This window comes from Triticum aestivum, chromosome 7A, assembly GCF_018294505.1.
Source record: "Triticum aestivum cultivar Chinese Spring chromosome 7A, IWGSC CS RefSeq v2.1, whole genome shotgun sequence".
Lineage (NCBI taxonomy): Eukaryota > Viridiplantae > Streptophyta > Magnoliopsida > Poales > Poaceae > Triticum > Triticum aestivum.
In genome coordinates, this window is record NC_057812.1 from 728,804,763 (window position 1) to 728,820,172 (window position 15,410).

General features: G+C 42.3%; 1 protein-coding gene across 4 annotated transcripts; it reads right to left on the reverse strand.

Moving 5' to 3' along the window:
- Positions 1 to 10,081: 10,081 nt before the first annotated feature.
- LOC123147159 (uncharacterized) lies at positions 10,082 to 14,168 on the reverse strand. 4 transcript variants are annotated; one of them, XR_006473076.1, is made up of 4 exons: positions 14,099 to 14,168; positions 13,898 to 13,947; positions 12,788 to 12,903; positions 10,082 to 10,608 (listed from the first exon to the last, which is right to left on the reverse strand). XR_006473076.1 is itself a non-coding variant. In XM_044566393.1 (3 exons), exons 1-3 carry the CDS (start codon positions 14,059 to 14,061, stop codon positions 10,507 to 10,509), a joined length of 387 nt encoding a protein of 128 aa, XP_044422328.1. In that variant the 5' UTR covers positions 14,062 to 14,131; the 3' UTR covers positions 10,082 to 10,506. The 4 variants fall into 4 exon arrangements, 1 of the variants encoding a protein (XP_044422328.1); XR_006473075.1 differs by having other exon boundaries at positions 10,082 to 10,611; positions 13,898 to 14,144; XR_006473074.1 differs by having other exon boundaries at positions 13,898 to 14,143.
- Positions 14,169 to 15,410: the final 1,242 nt, after the last annotated feature.

Sequence of the window (15,410 nt, forward strand, 5' to 3'; positions counted from 1 at the left end):
GATGACTGACAATGCCTCTATAAATGCCTTTATTAGTTTTAAGAGGCGTTGATTGATGTCCATAGAGAATGCCACTATGTCTCTTAAATGCATAGTACTTTGTCCCTACGAAGTTGTCTCTATTGGTTGAGACATTATCTAGTGACTAAATTGAGCGCCTTTACAAATATGTACATACACATTCTAAGTGACTCTTGGAGATGCCTCTAACTGTGGATACATAAACCTATGCCACTACTAAGGGACTTTATATCATGTAGAGCCATTGACATAATGACTCTAATCATAGAGAGATTGCACATATAGGCATCACATGAAGCACTATAGAAAGTGTATCTATAGTCATCAGATTTTGAAGGTTGCTAGAATCTCCGACAAACTCCTTTCTCGCCGCGTTCGTAGATCTTTCCCAGATCAGGAAGGGACATGCCACAATTCATTACAGTCAGAAGAAGTGTGCTACTTCACGCACGAGCGGTTAACTTAGCCTTTCCGTCGGGTCCGTAACCCATCACATCCATGATTTGCGGCCATGTCTAAGATCCAAGTCTTTCACACTTCCATGTGTGCCTGTCGCGCAAAATCAGCTATAGGTAGGGTTTATGCGACCTCGTGCTCGTTGAGCTCACGCTGCCCTGGCGATAAAGTTTTAATGACCCTCTGTCAATAGGGTATTTACGACACAAATTGACAATATGAATTGTACTTTTGCAATTAAGTCCTTAATTGATATTCTTATCTAAACGGTGAACCAAAAGTGAAAAATGTGCATAGGTCATGTCCAATTTTATATTTGAATCCAAATTCATCTATGTTTAAGTACAAGTGTTAAATTTACCCCAAAGTTTTTATACGTGAGTGTGATGCACATTCGGGAAAAAAAATCTCCCACTATCATATAATTATGGGTCATTACACCCAGGTCAGTGGCAGAGAGAGAGAGGGGGGGGAAGGAGTGGGAGAGTTGGCGGTGCTGCTCGGCCATTAGATCAGACAAGATACTATGTCCAGGTTATAATGTGGTGTACCGCTTCGGCTAAGTTAGGTCGGTTGTGGGCTGGGTTGCACACTGCATTATGATGTGCGCTAAGTGTTAGCTAGGGATTGGGCTGTGTTGGTTTTGGCTGGGTAGGTTTTGTTTTTGAAGTTATTTATTTTTGTTTCATTATCCTTTTGAATTTAAATTTTCTTTAAAAACTAATTTCATTCAAATATTTTGCCAAAAAATCCATAAGATCCATTAATATTTAGGGCCCCCCAAAAAATTAGGGTCCAAAAAAAATCCCAAAATAATTTTAGGTTTCCAGTACTTCCTACTAAATCTCTAGGTCTTATTGAATTTACTTTCCATCCCAATATTAAATAAAAGTTTACACACATTTTGTAAGCTCAGTTTTGCATTGTAACTATCCCCTAAAAATGTAGGGTTATAAATAATTACAAAATAAAGTGTGGCACAAATGAAAATTGATTCAAATCAATTCCTAGTGAAAACAAGCTTGGCTCAAGCAGTAAAGGCAAATTTGCAACTACAAATTGACCATAGTTTAATTGTTCACATTCCAACAATGAAATTTTTTGGGATGTGACACATCTCATGCTGCAGGCATGCCCACACCGGAAACAGGGTGCTCACCTCGAGAGCCCCTCCCTCGCTCTGCTCCAGGGCTGGTTCCATTGGCGGTGGACGAGGGAAAGGTAGGAAGGGGAAGGCTGGGAGGTGGCGGCGACGGACATGCACCGCAATAGACTGGATGCTGGTGTACCAGATGGGATGTCTTACACTGGATGGCGGCGGTTTTACCAGGGTGGCCATTTTTCCTGCCTTTTTCTATATGACTGACTAGACATTGCTCCCTCCGTTCCAAAATAGATGGTGTATTAGTTTTTTCAAAAGTCAAATGTGGATGTTGGACCAAGTTTCTAGAAAAAAACTTTCAATGTCTATAGTACCAAATTTGTATCATTAATTAGATCCATCACGAAAAGTATTTTCATATTTTATTTATTTTGTATTGTAGATGTTGATGTTATATTCTATAATCTTCGTCAAGCCTACACAAGTTTAACTTGCATGAAAATTGATATACCTTATATTCTGGAACGGATAGGGTATATATTGACTTCCCTGGAAGAAAGGAAATTATATATAGCGACTAGCCATTGCTTGCTGATAATATGGCAAAGTAGTGGTTCCCAAACGGTCAAACGACTCTCCTCCTTGCTATGTCTGATGTGTTAAAGTAATGGATTCCAACTGCAGGGGCGTCTAACAAATTTGTTCGCAAACTGTAATGGCACATACCAAACCCGTGAAGTTTAAGTAAAAATCATTGAATATATGAAATTATTTGTGGCAGGGACCAAAATTTTCCTATATATGTATGGGTGGAGGTCTCTGCCACGGGTGATCCCAAAAAAATGATCAACGAACCATGGTAATAAGTGCTTACAAAACAAGCACGACTAGTTCACAATCACTAGGAAGCAGAGCATGCGGCTATATTGACCAATACCCGCGCATTTCCTTCTATTCAATCATCCAGCTGCACGAGTAACCTCTCCGAAGCAGTTGTAACTAATTAAGATCAATGTGATCCAAATCGTTGTTATAATAAAACTATAAAACATAAACAAAGTCGGTGCATGCGTGCACAAACCAGCTGATGAGGCTAGGTAGCTGCTACCAGACGGCAGGTACGTACTTGGATAAGAATTATATTGGAAGACGACGACAACCCATTCGTGTGCATCATGCATTATGATCGGCAGCTTCAAATCAATCAATACAATCATGTGGATAGACCGTGGAAGAAGTTATACTACAACACAATGTCAAATCATGCAGCTTACTCGCTACCATGTGCACGTCCTGTGTGTAAAAAGCTGAAGGCTGCAAGCAATGTAAACGACGGCGACGTATGGAATCTCTCATGTCTCCCAACTTGCAACTCAAAGAGGGACAAAATCAAACGCACGCCCGGATCCGACTGTTGCGAGGTGTCATCCAATCATCCATCGATCTCAGTGGTCGATCTCACCAGCCGCGTGTCCGGTTAGTAGTAGCTACTACACCAAGATAATCGTGCCCGCATGTGCAATCCGCGCTGTCCTGGCGGATCGATCTGGAAGGCGAAACGTTCTACAGCACGATTGGCACATAGTCGACGATCACCTGGTCAGCCATCCATCCAAGATCCGACGGTAGATCGTTGTTGTCCATCTGTGCTTTGCTGTGTGTACTGCATAATGTGCAGTGACGAGTGAATTGCAAAAAACATCGACGCTTCAGGCTAGGTTTGCAGGAACCACATATTTATGGAATTGTGCCAAAAAGCACTATTTTTTCATAATTTTTTGCAAAAAACACTAGTCGCCGGCTTAGGCCATTTTGAGCACGATTATGACAGGTGGGTCCCGCCAGAAGGGGTGACGTGGCACAACATAACGGTTCGCAAATAGACAGAATAACATGGACTGATTTGAAAAAGAGCCTGAGAGGATAAGGTCATCTTTTCAAATAAAAAAGAGAGGATAAGGACACGAGTAGGGAGCTCCACAGCCGCATACGGGGAAAGAGACGATGGCCAGGAGCAGCGGCGAGCTCCACCGCCGGCGCGCTCGAGCTCGCATGCGTTCGGGCCTAGGCCGCCTGGCCACGAGCAGCAGTTCCACCGCGGCTCCCCTGCAGCTCCATCCCCTGCCCCTGCACCTCGCTGCGGCGCAGCACGGGGACCCTCGACGATGAGCTCCGCCGTCGCTGGGGCGCTCGAGCTCGCCGGTGTTCGGGCCGAGGCCTCCGGGCCATGAGCTGCAGCCCACCGCGCTCCCCCCTGCACCTGGCTGCCGTGCAGCCCATTGACCCTCGACGGTGAGCTCCGCAGCCGCCGGTGCCCTCCCCTATATCTCCCATCTCTATCTGATGCTTGTCGCCGTCGTCGTTCTCCTGCAGCACGCCATTGAGCTCATCCATGGCCGCACGATGCTCAAGCCGCCGCCGCTGGAGCTCCGTTGCCCTAACGTCCTAATCGACAGCGCCGCTGGATACATGTCGTCTTGCCCGTCCCCGACCACGCGGGATCACCCCTCTGCCCCGCTGCCAGAGCACAGCAGTTGCGGCGACCGCACGCATGGAGGGATTGGCCGCCAGCGTCCACCACTGGACTGGAGGACCCGATTGCTTTTTTTCAGGGGTCCTTTTGCAAAATAAAATTGTAGCGGGATGTAATTGACTATTTTTTTGCCACGTCATCCCTCCTGGCGGGACCCACCTGTCATAATCGTGCTCAAAACGGCCTAAGCCGGTGACTAGTGTTTTTTGCAAAAAATTATGAAAAAAAATAGTGCTTTTTGGCACAATTTCGTAAATATGTGGTTTCTGCAAACCTTGCCTGAAGTGTCGATGTTTTTTGCAATTCACTCGCAGTGAGTTAGCCTATATGCATGTATGTCTGGACCCGACGGTTTTATGGCTCCAACACGAACCTTTAATTTAGGCTCGACCGGTCTGGACGTCTGAAAATCCTTTGCCCGGTCGCAAATCGAGGGGCGATTTGGGAAAGTTCGGGCATCTACCATTTTGGTCTCCGACAACACAATCCCACCCAAAATAGGCTAGCTCTAAACCCTCATTGCATCCACTCTCAGCAGCTAATTCCCTCAATAAAGCTTTGGTACTCCGCCTGCCGTGTTCATGTCTGGGCAGCCGGCGAGCCAACCAAGGAGCCTACCCGGCTATTAAAGGCCGACCCGCGACCCCCCCCCCCCCCCCAATCCTTGCTTGCATCACATTTTCCTCATTTCCATTCGTCCACGTCACCATGGCCAGCGCCACCATCCACATCCAAATTCTTGACAATTGTCATCGCCATGGTCCGCTCCAAGATCACATGGTATAAGATGTTGATGCCAAAGCGCCATGCTAAAATCATGGCGGAGGTCCACGCCACGGATGCCAGTTGCCAGGCCCGCATTGTGGTGGACTAACCTCTGAGCTCTCTGGACCCGAGCTAGAAGGAGGAGTAGATGGAGGAGGAGGAGGCAACCCCATGGCGTTGGCAATGGTCCGGGAGGAGGAGGTGATAGTCCTTCATGCCATGGCCAGCGGGCCAGACGGCCAATTCTCCATGTCGGAGTCAGAGGAGCAAGTCTGCCTTGCGCTACTGGACGAGCACCGTGCGACCATGGCTCAATTGGAGGCAGAGCAAGCGGATGTCGCTGCCAATGTATTGCTCCTCGCGGACCTTGAACTTGTTGACGTGAATTGGGCGGTCTATCCATCCATGGAGCGCCCACACGGTGGACTGTGAGCGCCGTCAGCTCCGCATCAACAACACACAGCGCACTTGACTCTTCAAGAAGCTCGAGAACGAGGACATGGATGAGAAGGATCAGCACGATGATGATGCCAAAAAGACACACATCGGCGGTTCCTGTGGTATGCGCCAACAGCCAACGACGACGAGGCCGGCGGCTCCGTTGCGGGTGTCATCGACCTCACCTCTGATGGGGAGGAGTAGGTTTTAGAGTAGTTTTTAGTTGTTTTAGAGAAATTTTACACTGTATTAGGAACGTGACTGTGTGTTGCCATGGCTGTCAAATATATTTTTATTTCAATAATTTGGTAGCCTGGGTCATGCATGATAAGTAAATTAATATGAACTAGTAAGCATGCACGTGCAACGCACGTCTCGAACGTAAAACGGGTGAATTCACATAATATAAAAAAATAAACGTTTTTAAAAATACAAATCAAATGGATACACAATGTTTGATGTCGCTCAAATTGTATTTTCAAAAGCGAGACACAATAGTGGTTATGTTGCTGCATATAGTAATAGCAGGAAAATATTCTCATTTAAATAAAATCAGCAATTATTTATTAATCAGCAATTGTTTTTAAAAATATAGTCTTCTCTTCGAGTGTAGCTAGGAAAAAAAAGTATAAACTGCCTTACGGTGCAATTATATTGTTCAAGATGCTTAATTCTCGAATCTTATTTTATTCTACTAATCTGCATAGCAAAATATATATTTGTACTAATTTGGATCAAATTATATATATTTTTTGGTTGTGTGGATTGCCAAAATTATATAGCTAGCTACCTACTATGGATAATAGGAAATAGAAGATGATATATGACTACAACGACTTCTATATGAAATAAAGATGATTTACCAGAACTAATTGAAATGTAAAAGGGCTAAAACAAATCCAATAATTATCATGATAGAAAATATTTATCCGGTTTTGTATGTGTTTATGTGTTGGCAACCATACTAACTAATAATGATGTAAGACGCTTTGTACGTATAGAAACTGAAATGATTATGAAGAAAAATAAAGATGGAAGGAAGAGTATTCTAGAGTATTTGTCAAGCTTAACCTTATCAAGCTTTCAGGTCAGCTTCTAAATTACAAAAAAATGATGAATCCTCAAATAAGAAAGAGCCAACAATTTGGAACATGCTACAAAATGGTGAAGATAGAAAGCATTCATCCTCTTTTTCCTTGTCGTAAGGAGTAGCTTCAGCATACATTTGTAACAGTGTAATACCTGATCCGGAAAACGTTGTTCATTATTATTATTGGAGGAAAGAGGCGCGCAGACAAAGAAAGAGAGGCGGTGCAAATAAGAATCTGTTTAAGAAAGAGAGGCGTTCTTAAACAGCATGTCTTCAAGTTTGATGACTGCAGATATGTTGGATCATTCGAAACTGCACAAGTATATAAGAACAAATATATGTGCCAAAATAGCGAAAGGTATTTGGTTTCTCTGTCATGAAACAAAATAAATCCGACTGAGTACAGTTTATATGATTTCTCTGTACCAATATACGGCAGTTGTATTAGGACAAATCCTTTGAAGGATCTATTTATTGAAACTCAGACAGATTAGTTTCTTCATTGGATCCTTCTGTATGGTAAAATTTTCTTTATTGGAACACAGTAGAGATTGCATACCTTTACAGAACAGCGAGAGATATTCTCTAACAACAGTTATGGAGTCATGTGACCCGTTTTAGATTTATAGAATTATGTAACTGAAATAGTAGTACATCTTCAATATCTTGCCTCCTACTGAATCTTACATAATTTACTGGATTGCTATGCAATTATAATAAAGTTTAATGCATATGGTGGTATGAAGTAAAGCCCAAGGAAGCCGGCATGAATATGAGAAGTAATCATGGGAAATATACTCTGCATCTTGACTTCTTCAGTACCCCTCTTGATCCTAGTTTGTAAGATAAGACATTCTTATGTACGTGCCATATATAATTACACATTTTCAGTACAGCAATCGGCAACCTAAGATAATTCTAAATCTATAATTCTAGATTGCTTGAAGTCCCACGATTCTCATTTAATATGTAATGCACGTGCACCCATTGAACAGACACTTTGTCGGTGTGGGTGCTGCGAACGGAGCTGAAGTCAACACGGATGCCGATGGTTGCCGGAGAGCATGCGCTGGACGTGGATGGAGTAGTCGCAGTAGCGGCAGAAGAGCGTATGGCCTCCAGGCAGAAGACGATGGTGGCGATGAGCGGCGTATGTGAGGGTGCGGTGAGATGTGATGTGCAATCAAATGATGTAATCCCACATTATTAGAAAAGGCAAGTTAATTAAGATGGAGTTTATGTAGTGCTACAAAAGGTAAGTAAATTATTTTGATTGAGCGATGTGTTTGGAAGGCACGGTCAAATATGACATAATGGAAAAAAGTCAGCTGGATGAAAAATTTGATGGAGGACAAAGTGGGAGAGGAAAAAACGGTTGACAGAGTTCTGTCTGCCAGAAAAAGAAACACTATTTATTTTTAAGTAGTAGAAAGAAAATCTAGTGCTCCCTTCATGAAGTATTATAAGAGTGTTTTTGTGCCCAGGCTCATCTGCATTCGGTCAGAAAAAAAATCATAAAAAATTCTAAAAAATATTGCATGGTAGAAAATTTAGTGCGTGAGGTCCGCTTCAATTTTCAAATCATTTGGACATCTGAGAAGCTCTCGGCCAAAAAGACAAATCGGGTCAGAATAATGCATGAACAGTAAAAAATACAGACTCCGAATTTGTCTTTTTTGTCAAGAGCTACTCAAATGTCCAAATGATTTAAAAATTAGAACGGACCTCACGCACAAAGTTATCTACCATGCAAAAACAATTGGATTTGAATTTTTCTAATATTTGTTTTGATTTTTTTTTGTCAGCGCGGGAGCAGATGAGCCTGGGCTCAGAAGAGGATTTTCGTTTAGATCACTACTTTACAGAGATAACCAGTATGAATTAACATTGCATAGCTCACTCCGCCTTGTTCAAAGGTAGTATTGGCTGGCTGGCCCTTAATGCGTTGGCTACTCCAATCATATGTCCGTCGGTGGAGGCGCGCATGCAGTGGTGCATCTTGACCGGGCGTGCGTGCGTGCATCGCTCCCCAACATGACAGCTAAGGCACGCATGCACGGCCATCCTAATACCATCCATCGCCGCCGTTGCCTTGAGTTTTGACTAACGCGGCGAGCCTCCTCCTCCTCGTGCTTCTGCTGCGCGCCCAAACGTGCAACCACCGCTTTCCAAGCTACATATATACAACATCGATCGTCTCCTCCATCACACCGCATCTCATCTCATCTCACACATCTAGCAGCAGCAGCAACAACAAGCTCAAGAAGAAGCAACAGCTAGCTAGAATGGCTCTCAACTTCGGTCGCTCCATCTCTTTCCCTCTCACGCCGGCGAGGTCCTTCTCCAAGCCTCGTCATGTCCACTCCGTCAGCCTCCCCGGCACCACCTCCTCCCACCCGCTCCTCGCCAACCTCCACGCCCACATCGCCGCCGTCCGTTCCTGGATCCAGCAGGGCCGTTCCTCCTCACTCCCGGCCGGCCTCGCGGCCATCCAGGCGCTCCACTCCTCCCTGGCAAGGTTTTGGATTCCGAATGGACGAATTTTCTCGTGGGGGGGGCGAGATTCTCGGTCACCATGGTTACCGAGAAATACCGAACATATTTCGGACAAAATTTATAATTGAATTTCGAATTCAAATTGTTTTAAGTTCGATATAGATAAAAGTTGAACCAATATTGTGCACAGAGTTGGTAGCACCCCAGTGGAATGTCTTGGACGCGCTAAGTAAAGAGGTCGCAAAAGTTGTGCCAAAGGTGGGAATCGAACAGTAGTAGACCTATACCACCGCGCCACAGCTGCGTTTGGTGATATTCTAGAGTTGCAATACTATTGTAGTAAACGCGGAACGTAAAAATTCAAAAGTTTCGAAATTTTTTGCTCAGGATACGCGTTTTTCGTGGGGCAACGAGAAGCTCGGTAACCGCCCGGTAACCGTTTTTCTCGGGCGGTACCCAAAACCATGCTCCCTGGCCGACCTCCTCCTCCTCCCGGAGTCCGGGGCCGCGCTTCGAAGCCCTACCAACAACGCCGCCGACCGCCTCCTCGACGCATTCCTCCTCCTCGCCGACGCACACCAGGGCTTCCAGGAGTGCCTCCTGGAGCTCAGGCACGCCGCCACCGAGTCCCGCGCCGCGTTGCGCAGGGGCGACACCGGGAGGCTCGCGTCCGCTGCCAGGTCCGAGCGTCGAGCAGAGAAGGAGCTCGCCCGTATCGCCACGTCCGTCTCCGGCATCTTCTCCAAGAGCGTGCGCCTGAACCTCGTGGCCGTTAGCGGCGAGGAGGCCGAAATGGCCTATGCGCTCGTCGAGGCGGCGGCTGCCAGCGCCGTGGCCTCTGTGGCCGTGTTCTCTGCCGCCGCGTCCATGTCGTCCGCGGCGTCGTCTTCCAAGAAGACGGCCACGTTTGTTCCCGCGTTCGCCAGGAGGGCCACCAGCGTGCCGGAGACGGCGGAGGCCACGGTGGGGAAGCTGCACGCGCTGGAGCGGTGCTTGGACGATTGTGATGGCGCATGTGTGATGGTGTTCAGGAGCATCGTGCAGACCAGGGTTTCATTGCTCAACATCATGACGCCTACCATCTACTAGCTACGAACTCATGTGTACAAAGAAAAGAAACACAATTAGATAGGCCATGTGCATTTTACTGAACGTTACTATACGATGTACATAATACACAGACATAAAGTTAATACAGAGAAGTGGATTTTGCTACAGCTCAAATGTTCATAGTACAAGGTGTCTCAGTTTCTTATTCTGTTATTTACAGATGCAGTTAGCTAGTGTGCAAAGCGGGAGTGGCTACAGATCAATCGACTGCCTCAAAAAGTGGTCAGTCGAATGTTAACAAAGGGAAAAGATTGCAACCCAGAAAGAAAACTGACTGACCCAAAACTATTGTCAGTCAGTCAGCCCAACAGAAAGAAAGCCTCAGAACATTTTGTTTCTTTCTTCTGCTCTTTCTTTAGCCCAGAGAGAAAACAGGCCTGAACCCGCTAAGCTAAAGATCCAGTTATCGTACAGCTCACTAGGGCTTCTCCCTTGCCTCCTCTTCTTTGTTGCTCGACACCCACACAACTGCCACCATGGGAAAAGAAAGAAAGCTCAGATCTCCCCTTGTCTTCTGATGTTTCTGAACAACTTGTCCAGACGATTCTTGCTAGCAGCTACCTTCTCCTTCAATCCACCAAACCAACAGCAGCAGATCTACTAGAAAAAAAGGATAATCCTCAATTTCATACCCAGATCACAGATCTGTCAGCAGGAAAAGCAAAACGAAGGAGAAAGAAACCTGGGGATCAAACTGGTTCTGTAGTGTTCACTGGAGGTATATACATAAATTTGTACAAAAGGCATTTAATCTACATGGATTACAGGGTTGAATTCATAACACTTTACCTTCATACAACTTGCAACCTCAAAATACTAGACTTGCACACGCTTTATAAAGAGCAAAAAATGAGATACAATCTAAATACTAAACTTGCATGCTCAAAAATGCTAAAATTGCACATTCATCATAGTAAAATTGCGGACATTTTACAACAGCAAGACTGATATTACAGGACGTAGATACATGGACGTAGCAACACTCAATTCACAAAATATAACTACAGCAAAGAAAACTAATCCACAAGAAAAGAACTTGCATCATCATCATACTATATTGCGCACACTTTATCAGAGCAAAAAATAAAAAATAAACACTTGAAACAAAAATGTAATACGAAAAATGGAAACTACTGTATGAAAGAATCCAATACTAAATTTAGATGTGTACAAAATGATACCCTAGTTTCATCATGTATAAACATTCATAAAATTCAGAATTTATAAGTAAAACTTGCACCCTCAAGATAATAGACTTGCACGTACTTTATAAGAGCAAAAATTCATAGAGTCCAATACTAAACTTGCATGCTCATCATAGTAAACTTGCACACCTTTTACAACAACAAGACTGATATTAACATTTTGATATCATAATTTAGGTGTTACTGGATTTAAGCTACATGGATTACTGGAGGTAGATACATGGAGGTAGCAAATCTCAATTCAAAAAAATATAACTACAACAACAAAACTAATCCACAAAACCCAATTTTTTTTAAAAAAAAGAACTTGCATCCTCATCATACTAGACTTGCACACACTTTATCAGAGCAAAAAAAAAATTCACAAAACCTTGAAACAATAATGATAAAATGGAAGATGGAAACTTGTAAAGTTAAATATGTACAAAATGATAACCTAGTTTGAGGTTAACTGCAATTTGAGTGGTTATACTAAATCTTGAATGGTTATACTAAAGCAAACAAAATGATAAAATGCGGACATTTTATGACAATTATAACTACAGCAAACATAACTGCATACACACACTGAAAAAAAACATTTGAGTGGTTATACTAAATCTTGCACGCTATTAACAACAGCAAGCAATCACAAACTGTATGAGTTGATCCATAAAATTCAAAATTTACAAGTAAAACTTGTATCCTCATAATACCAGACTTGCACACAAAGAGCAACCTTCATATAGAATCCAAAAACTAAACTTGCACATTTATTACAGTAAAATTGCACACATTTTACAACAGCAAGACTGATATAAACCTTGTTGATATCGTAATTTAGAGTTTTCTGGAGGTAGATACATTGATTTATACAAACAGCATGTAACCTACATGGATTACAGGGAAGCTAACTCAATTGACAACTATAACTACAACAACAGAACTAATTCATAAAATTCAAAATTTACAAATGAAACTTGTATCCTCATAAATAGTAGAGTTGCACACACTTTATTAAAAAGAGTAAATTTATATAGAAAAACCAGCAAACGCACATTAAAAAACAAAATCACGAAAATCAATGTTCCATAAAAAAATACACATTCATCAGACTGAACTTGCACACATTTTACAACAACAAAAAAACTGAGGTTTACTGGTGGTAGATACAATTATTTGAACAAAAATGTATTTGAATTACATGAATTACTGGAGTTAGATACATGGACGTAGCTAACTAATTTACAAAAATAACTATAGCAACAAAACTAATTCATAAAACTCAAATTTTTGAAAAAGAAAACTTGCATCCTCACAATACTAAACTTGCACACACTATATGAGAGCAAACAAATCACAAAAACCTTGCAAAGAATCCAATACTAAAATTAAATGTGTACAAAAATAATATCCTAGTTTGAGGTTAACTGCATGTATAAACATTGAATTCAACAAAAGGAATTACATTAACTACACAACACGATGAATTGACAAAAACATAAAATCATTAAACTACTAAAACTAAAAAATTTGCAACCTCATACAAGGGGATAAGAAAAATAAAGAATGTAAATGGATAAGAAACTCACCATCCTCCTAGAGCAATATTCATCAAGGACGACGTCGAAAACTTCAGGGACTTCATCGGCTGGCACAAACAGAAAGCATGGAGCACCAGGACAACAACAAACAGGGCAAACCATACCTATACTAAAAAAACATAGGGTTATTCTACATGGATAACTTAAAAAAAGATCTAAAATAAACACGCTCCCTAAAAAATTAAATCTAAACAACTTGCATCTCTAAGCAACTAGACTTGCATAAACTATTCAGATATCAATGGGGAACCATACATGAACTAGACTTGCATAAACAATTCAGATATCAAAGGTGGGGGGAGCATTGTGGTTACGAACCGTAACCTGCATTTGACTTAACAAATGAACATACTAACCATACACACAAAGAATATAACATTTACTTAATAACCCTAAGAAATTGGCTAGCAAGCTCAAACACTAGGGCTGCAAGGCGGCACCCCGAGCCATTCTGCTCCGAATTGAAGATGAGGCAGGCTCAGATGTAGCCAACCTGATGTCGTTCTAGCTTAATTTCGGCTAACTCAACATTATGGCAGACACTGAAAAGACACCACTCCACACCGATATTAAGATTAATGAGTTCTAAATCAACAAAAGAACATATATCACCTGCAAAAAAAAAGAACATATATAAAACCTAGAAGCACATGACCTTCAATCTGCATCAGAAAATAACAAATGTACACAAAAAAGGTAGGATCTTTGAAGAGGTAGAAGACTCACTCCACATCTAAAAGATCCTTAAAACTTGGTACTTGCACTACCACCAAACAAACAAAAAATATAGCAAACCTAAAGACTACAAAACCACCTACAGAACCATCAAATAAAATACACGTACGATTTGAATCCATCCTAAACAGTACAAAAAAAACATAATTAAATCACAATATAACAAAGAACCCTAGAAAACTACTCTCACTGCCACCGTAAACATTACAGTAATGAGATCAAGCAAAAGAAAAAACCTAGAGGGAGAAGTATAAGCAGAAGCTGCAGATCTAGCAAGAACATCCACAAACCCTGGCTCTCGCAGGCACAGCAAAACACACTATGCAAAACATTACAATAGAGAGATTAAGTAAAAGAAAATACCTGAAGAAGGGGATAGATGTAGCAGAACTAATCCGTCTGCCAAGGATCCCCTGATTCCCAAATCCCGCGAACAGAAAAAAGCACAAAAAGCACTTTAGAAAAGCATAAGAACAACCACAGGGATAAGAATAAGCAGAGGGAGCAGATCTAGCAAGAACATCCATTAACCCCAACTATCGGTAGGGAGAGGAGAAGACACACCGGACTGAAGCAGAGGCGCAAGTGACTGATAGGAAGCGAGGGGAAAGGGGATAAGACGAGGAGAGCAGCGACGGTCGGTGTTCCAGAAGACGGGCTGGGCCTCTTAACGGGCATAAACGGGTGCCCCGCCGTCAGCAACGAGCCCAGGAAAAAGCGATTCGACTGAACGAAACAAAGGGTCAGTCGATACCACTCGGCCCAACTCAGCAAACAGAAGCAACCCGGGGAAAAAACAGCACACATCTTAGCGCAACATCCGACGGTCAAAAAATCGACTGACCTGAAACTGAAAAATCAGCTGACTGAAATGCAGCTAAATTGGTGCAAAGCAATGAAACATTGTGTGGGTCCTTTGTTGTTTGGTAGAGCTTACCTTGTGCTAACCATAGGGGTGGCCATAATGATGAACACTCTGATCAATTTGCTTCATTTTGATGGCACATTTCTTCATTACAAATTTCCAGTTCCAAATTCATCTCAGACAACCAGAGTCTATAAAGGCCGAATGACCATACAAGGTTAGATATACTTACATGAGCATATATGCATACACTTATATTTCATTTGTAAAATTTTGAGCAAAAAATCTCCAAGCTATTGTGAAGCAGATTCACCAAGTTAGCAAGCCAACTTACAAACATGTTCAGCCCCTAATTAATCCTAATTTAATCACACCTCTGTTCTTGTGGTCTCCCATAAATCGATCAGCTATAATATGCGACTTGATCACACATTCACGGCCTCGAATAAAACAAACTAATTAGTCCAAGAAGGGGTAAAATTGTACAAGCCATGTATGTTTTTGATCGCGTCGTCAATATACTCGATCTGTTTCACTTAATTTGACTTTGAAATCGCAGCTACTTAATTTGACTTTGAAATCGCAGCTAATCAACAATGTCAGAGGGGGACACTAGGAATCTTGACACCAAAGCTAGCTAGTCTAGCAGCTCTAGTCATGCTAGGTCGATCTAGAGTCCACCTAGCCTTCCCTGATCTAGGCGTAAACATGTACAAACATGACTGTAACACTGCTTTCTGACACTGATTAATAAAATATCAACTGCGTTGTTAGATCGCAATTGGATCACAATATGTGCCACTTGAGCTATCACAGTCAGAAAGATATTTACTTATTACTAACCAATATCAATTTTGCATATAAACATAGAACATAAAGAGAGAGAGAAAAGTCCGATTTTGCGCATGTCTATAGCATTGCTTCATTAATCATATACACATATTTCCTGAATTTATTTTAATTAATTGCATAAGCATGTTTTACAGAGTATATAATAGAACGACGAGGTTG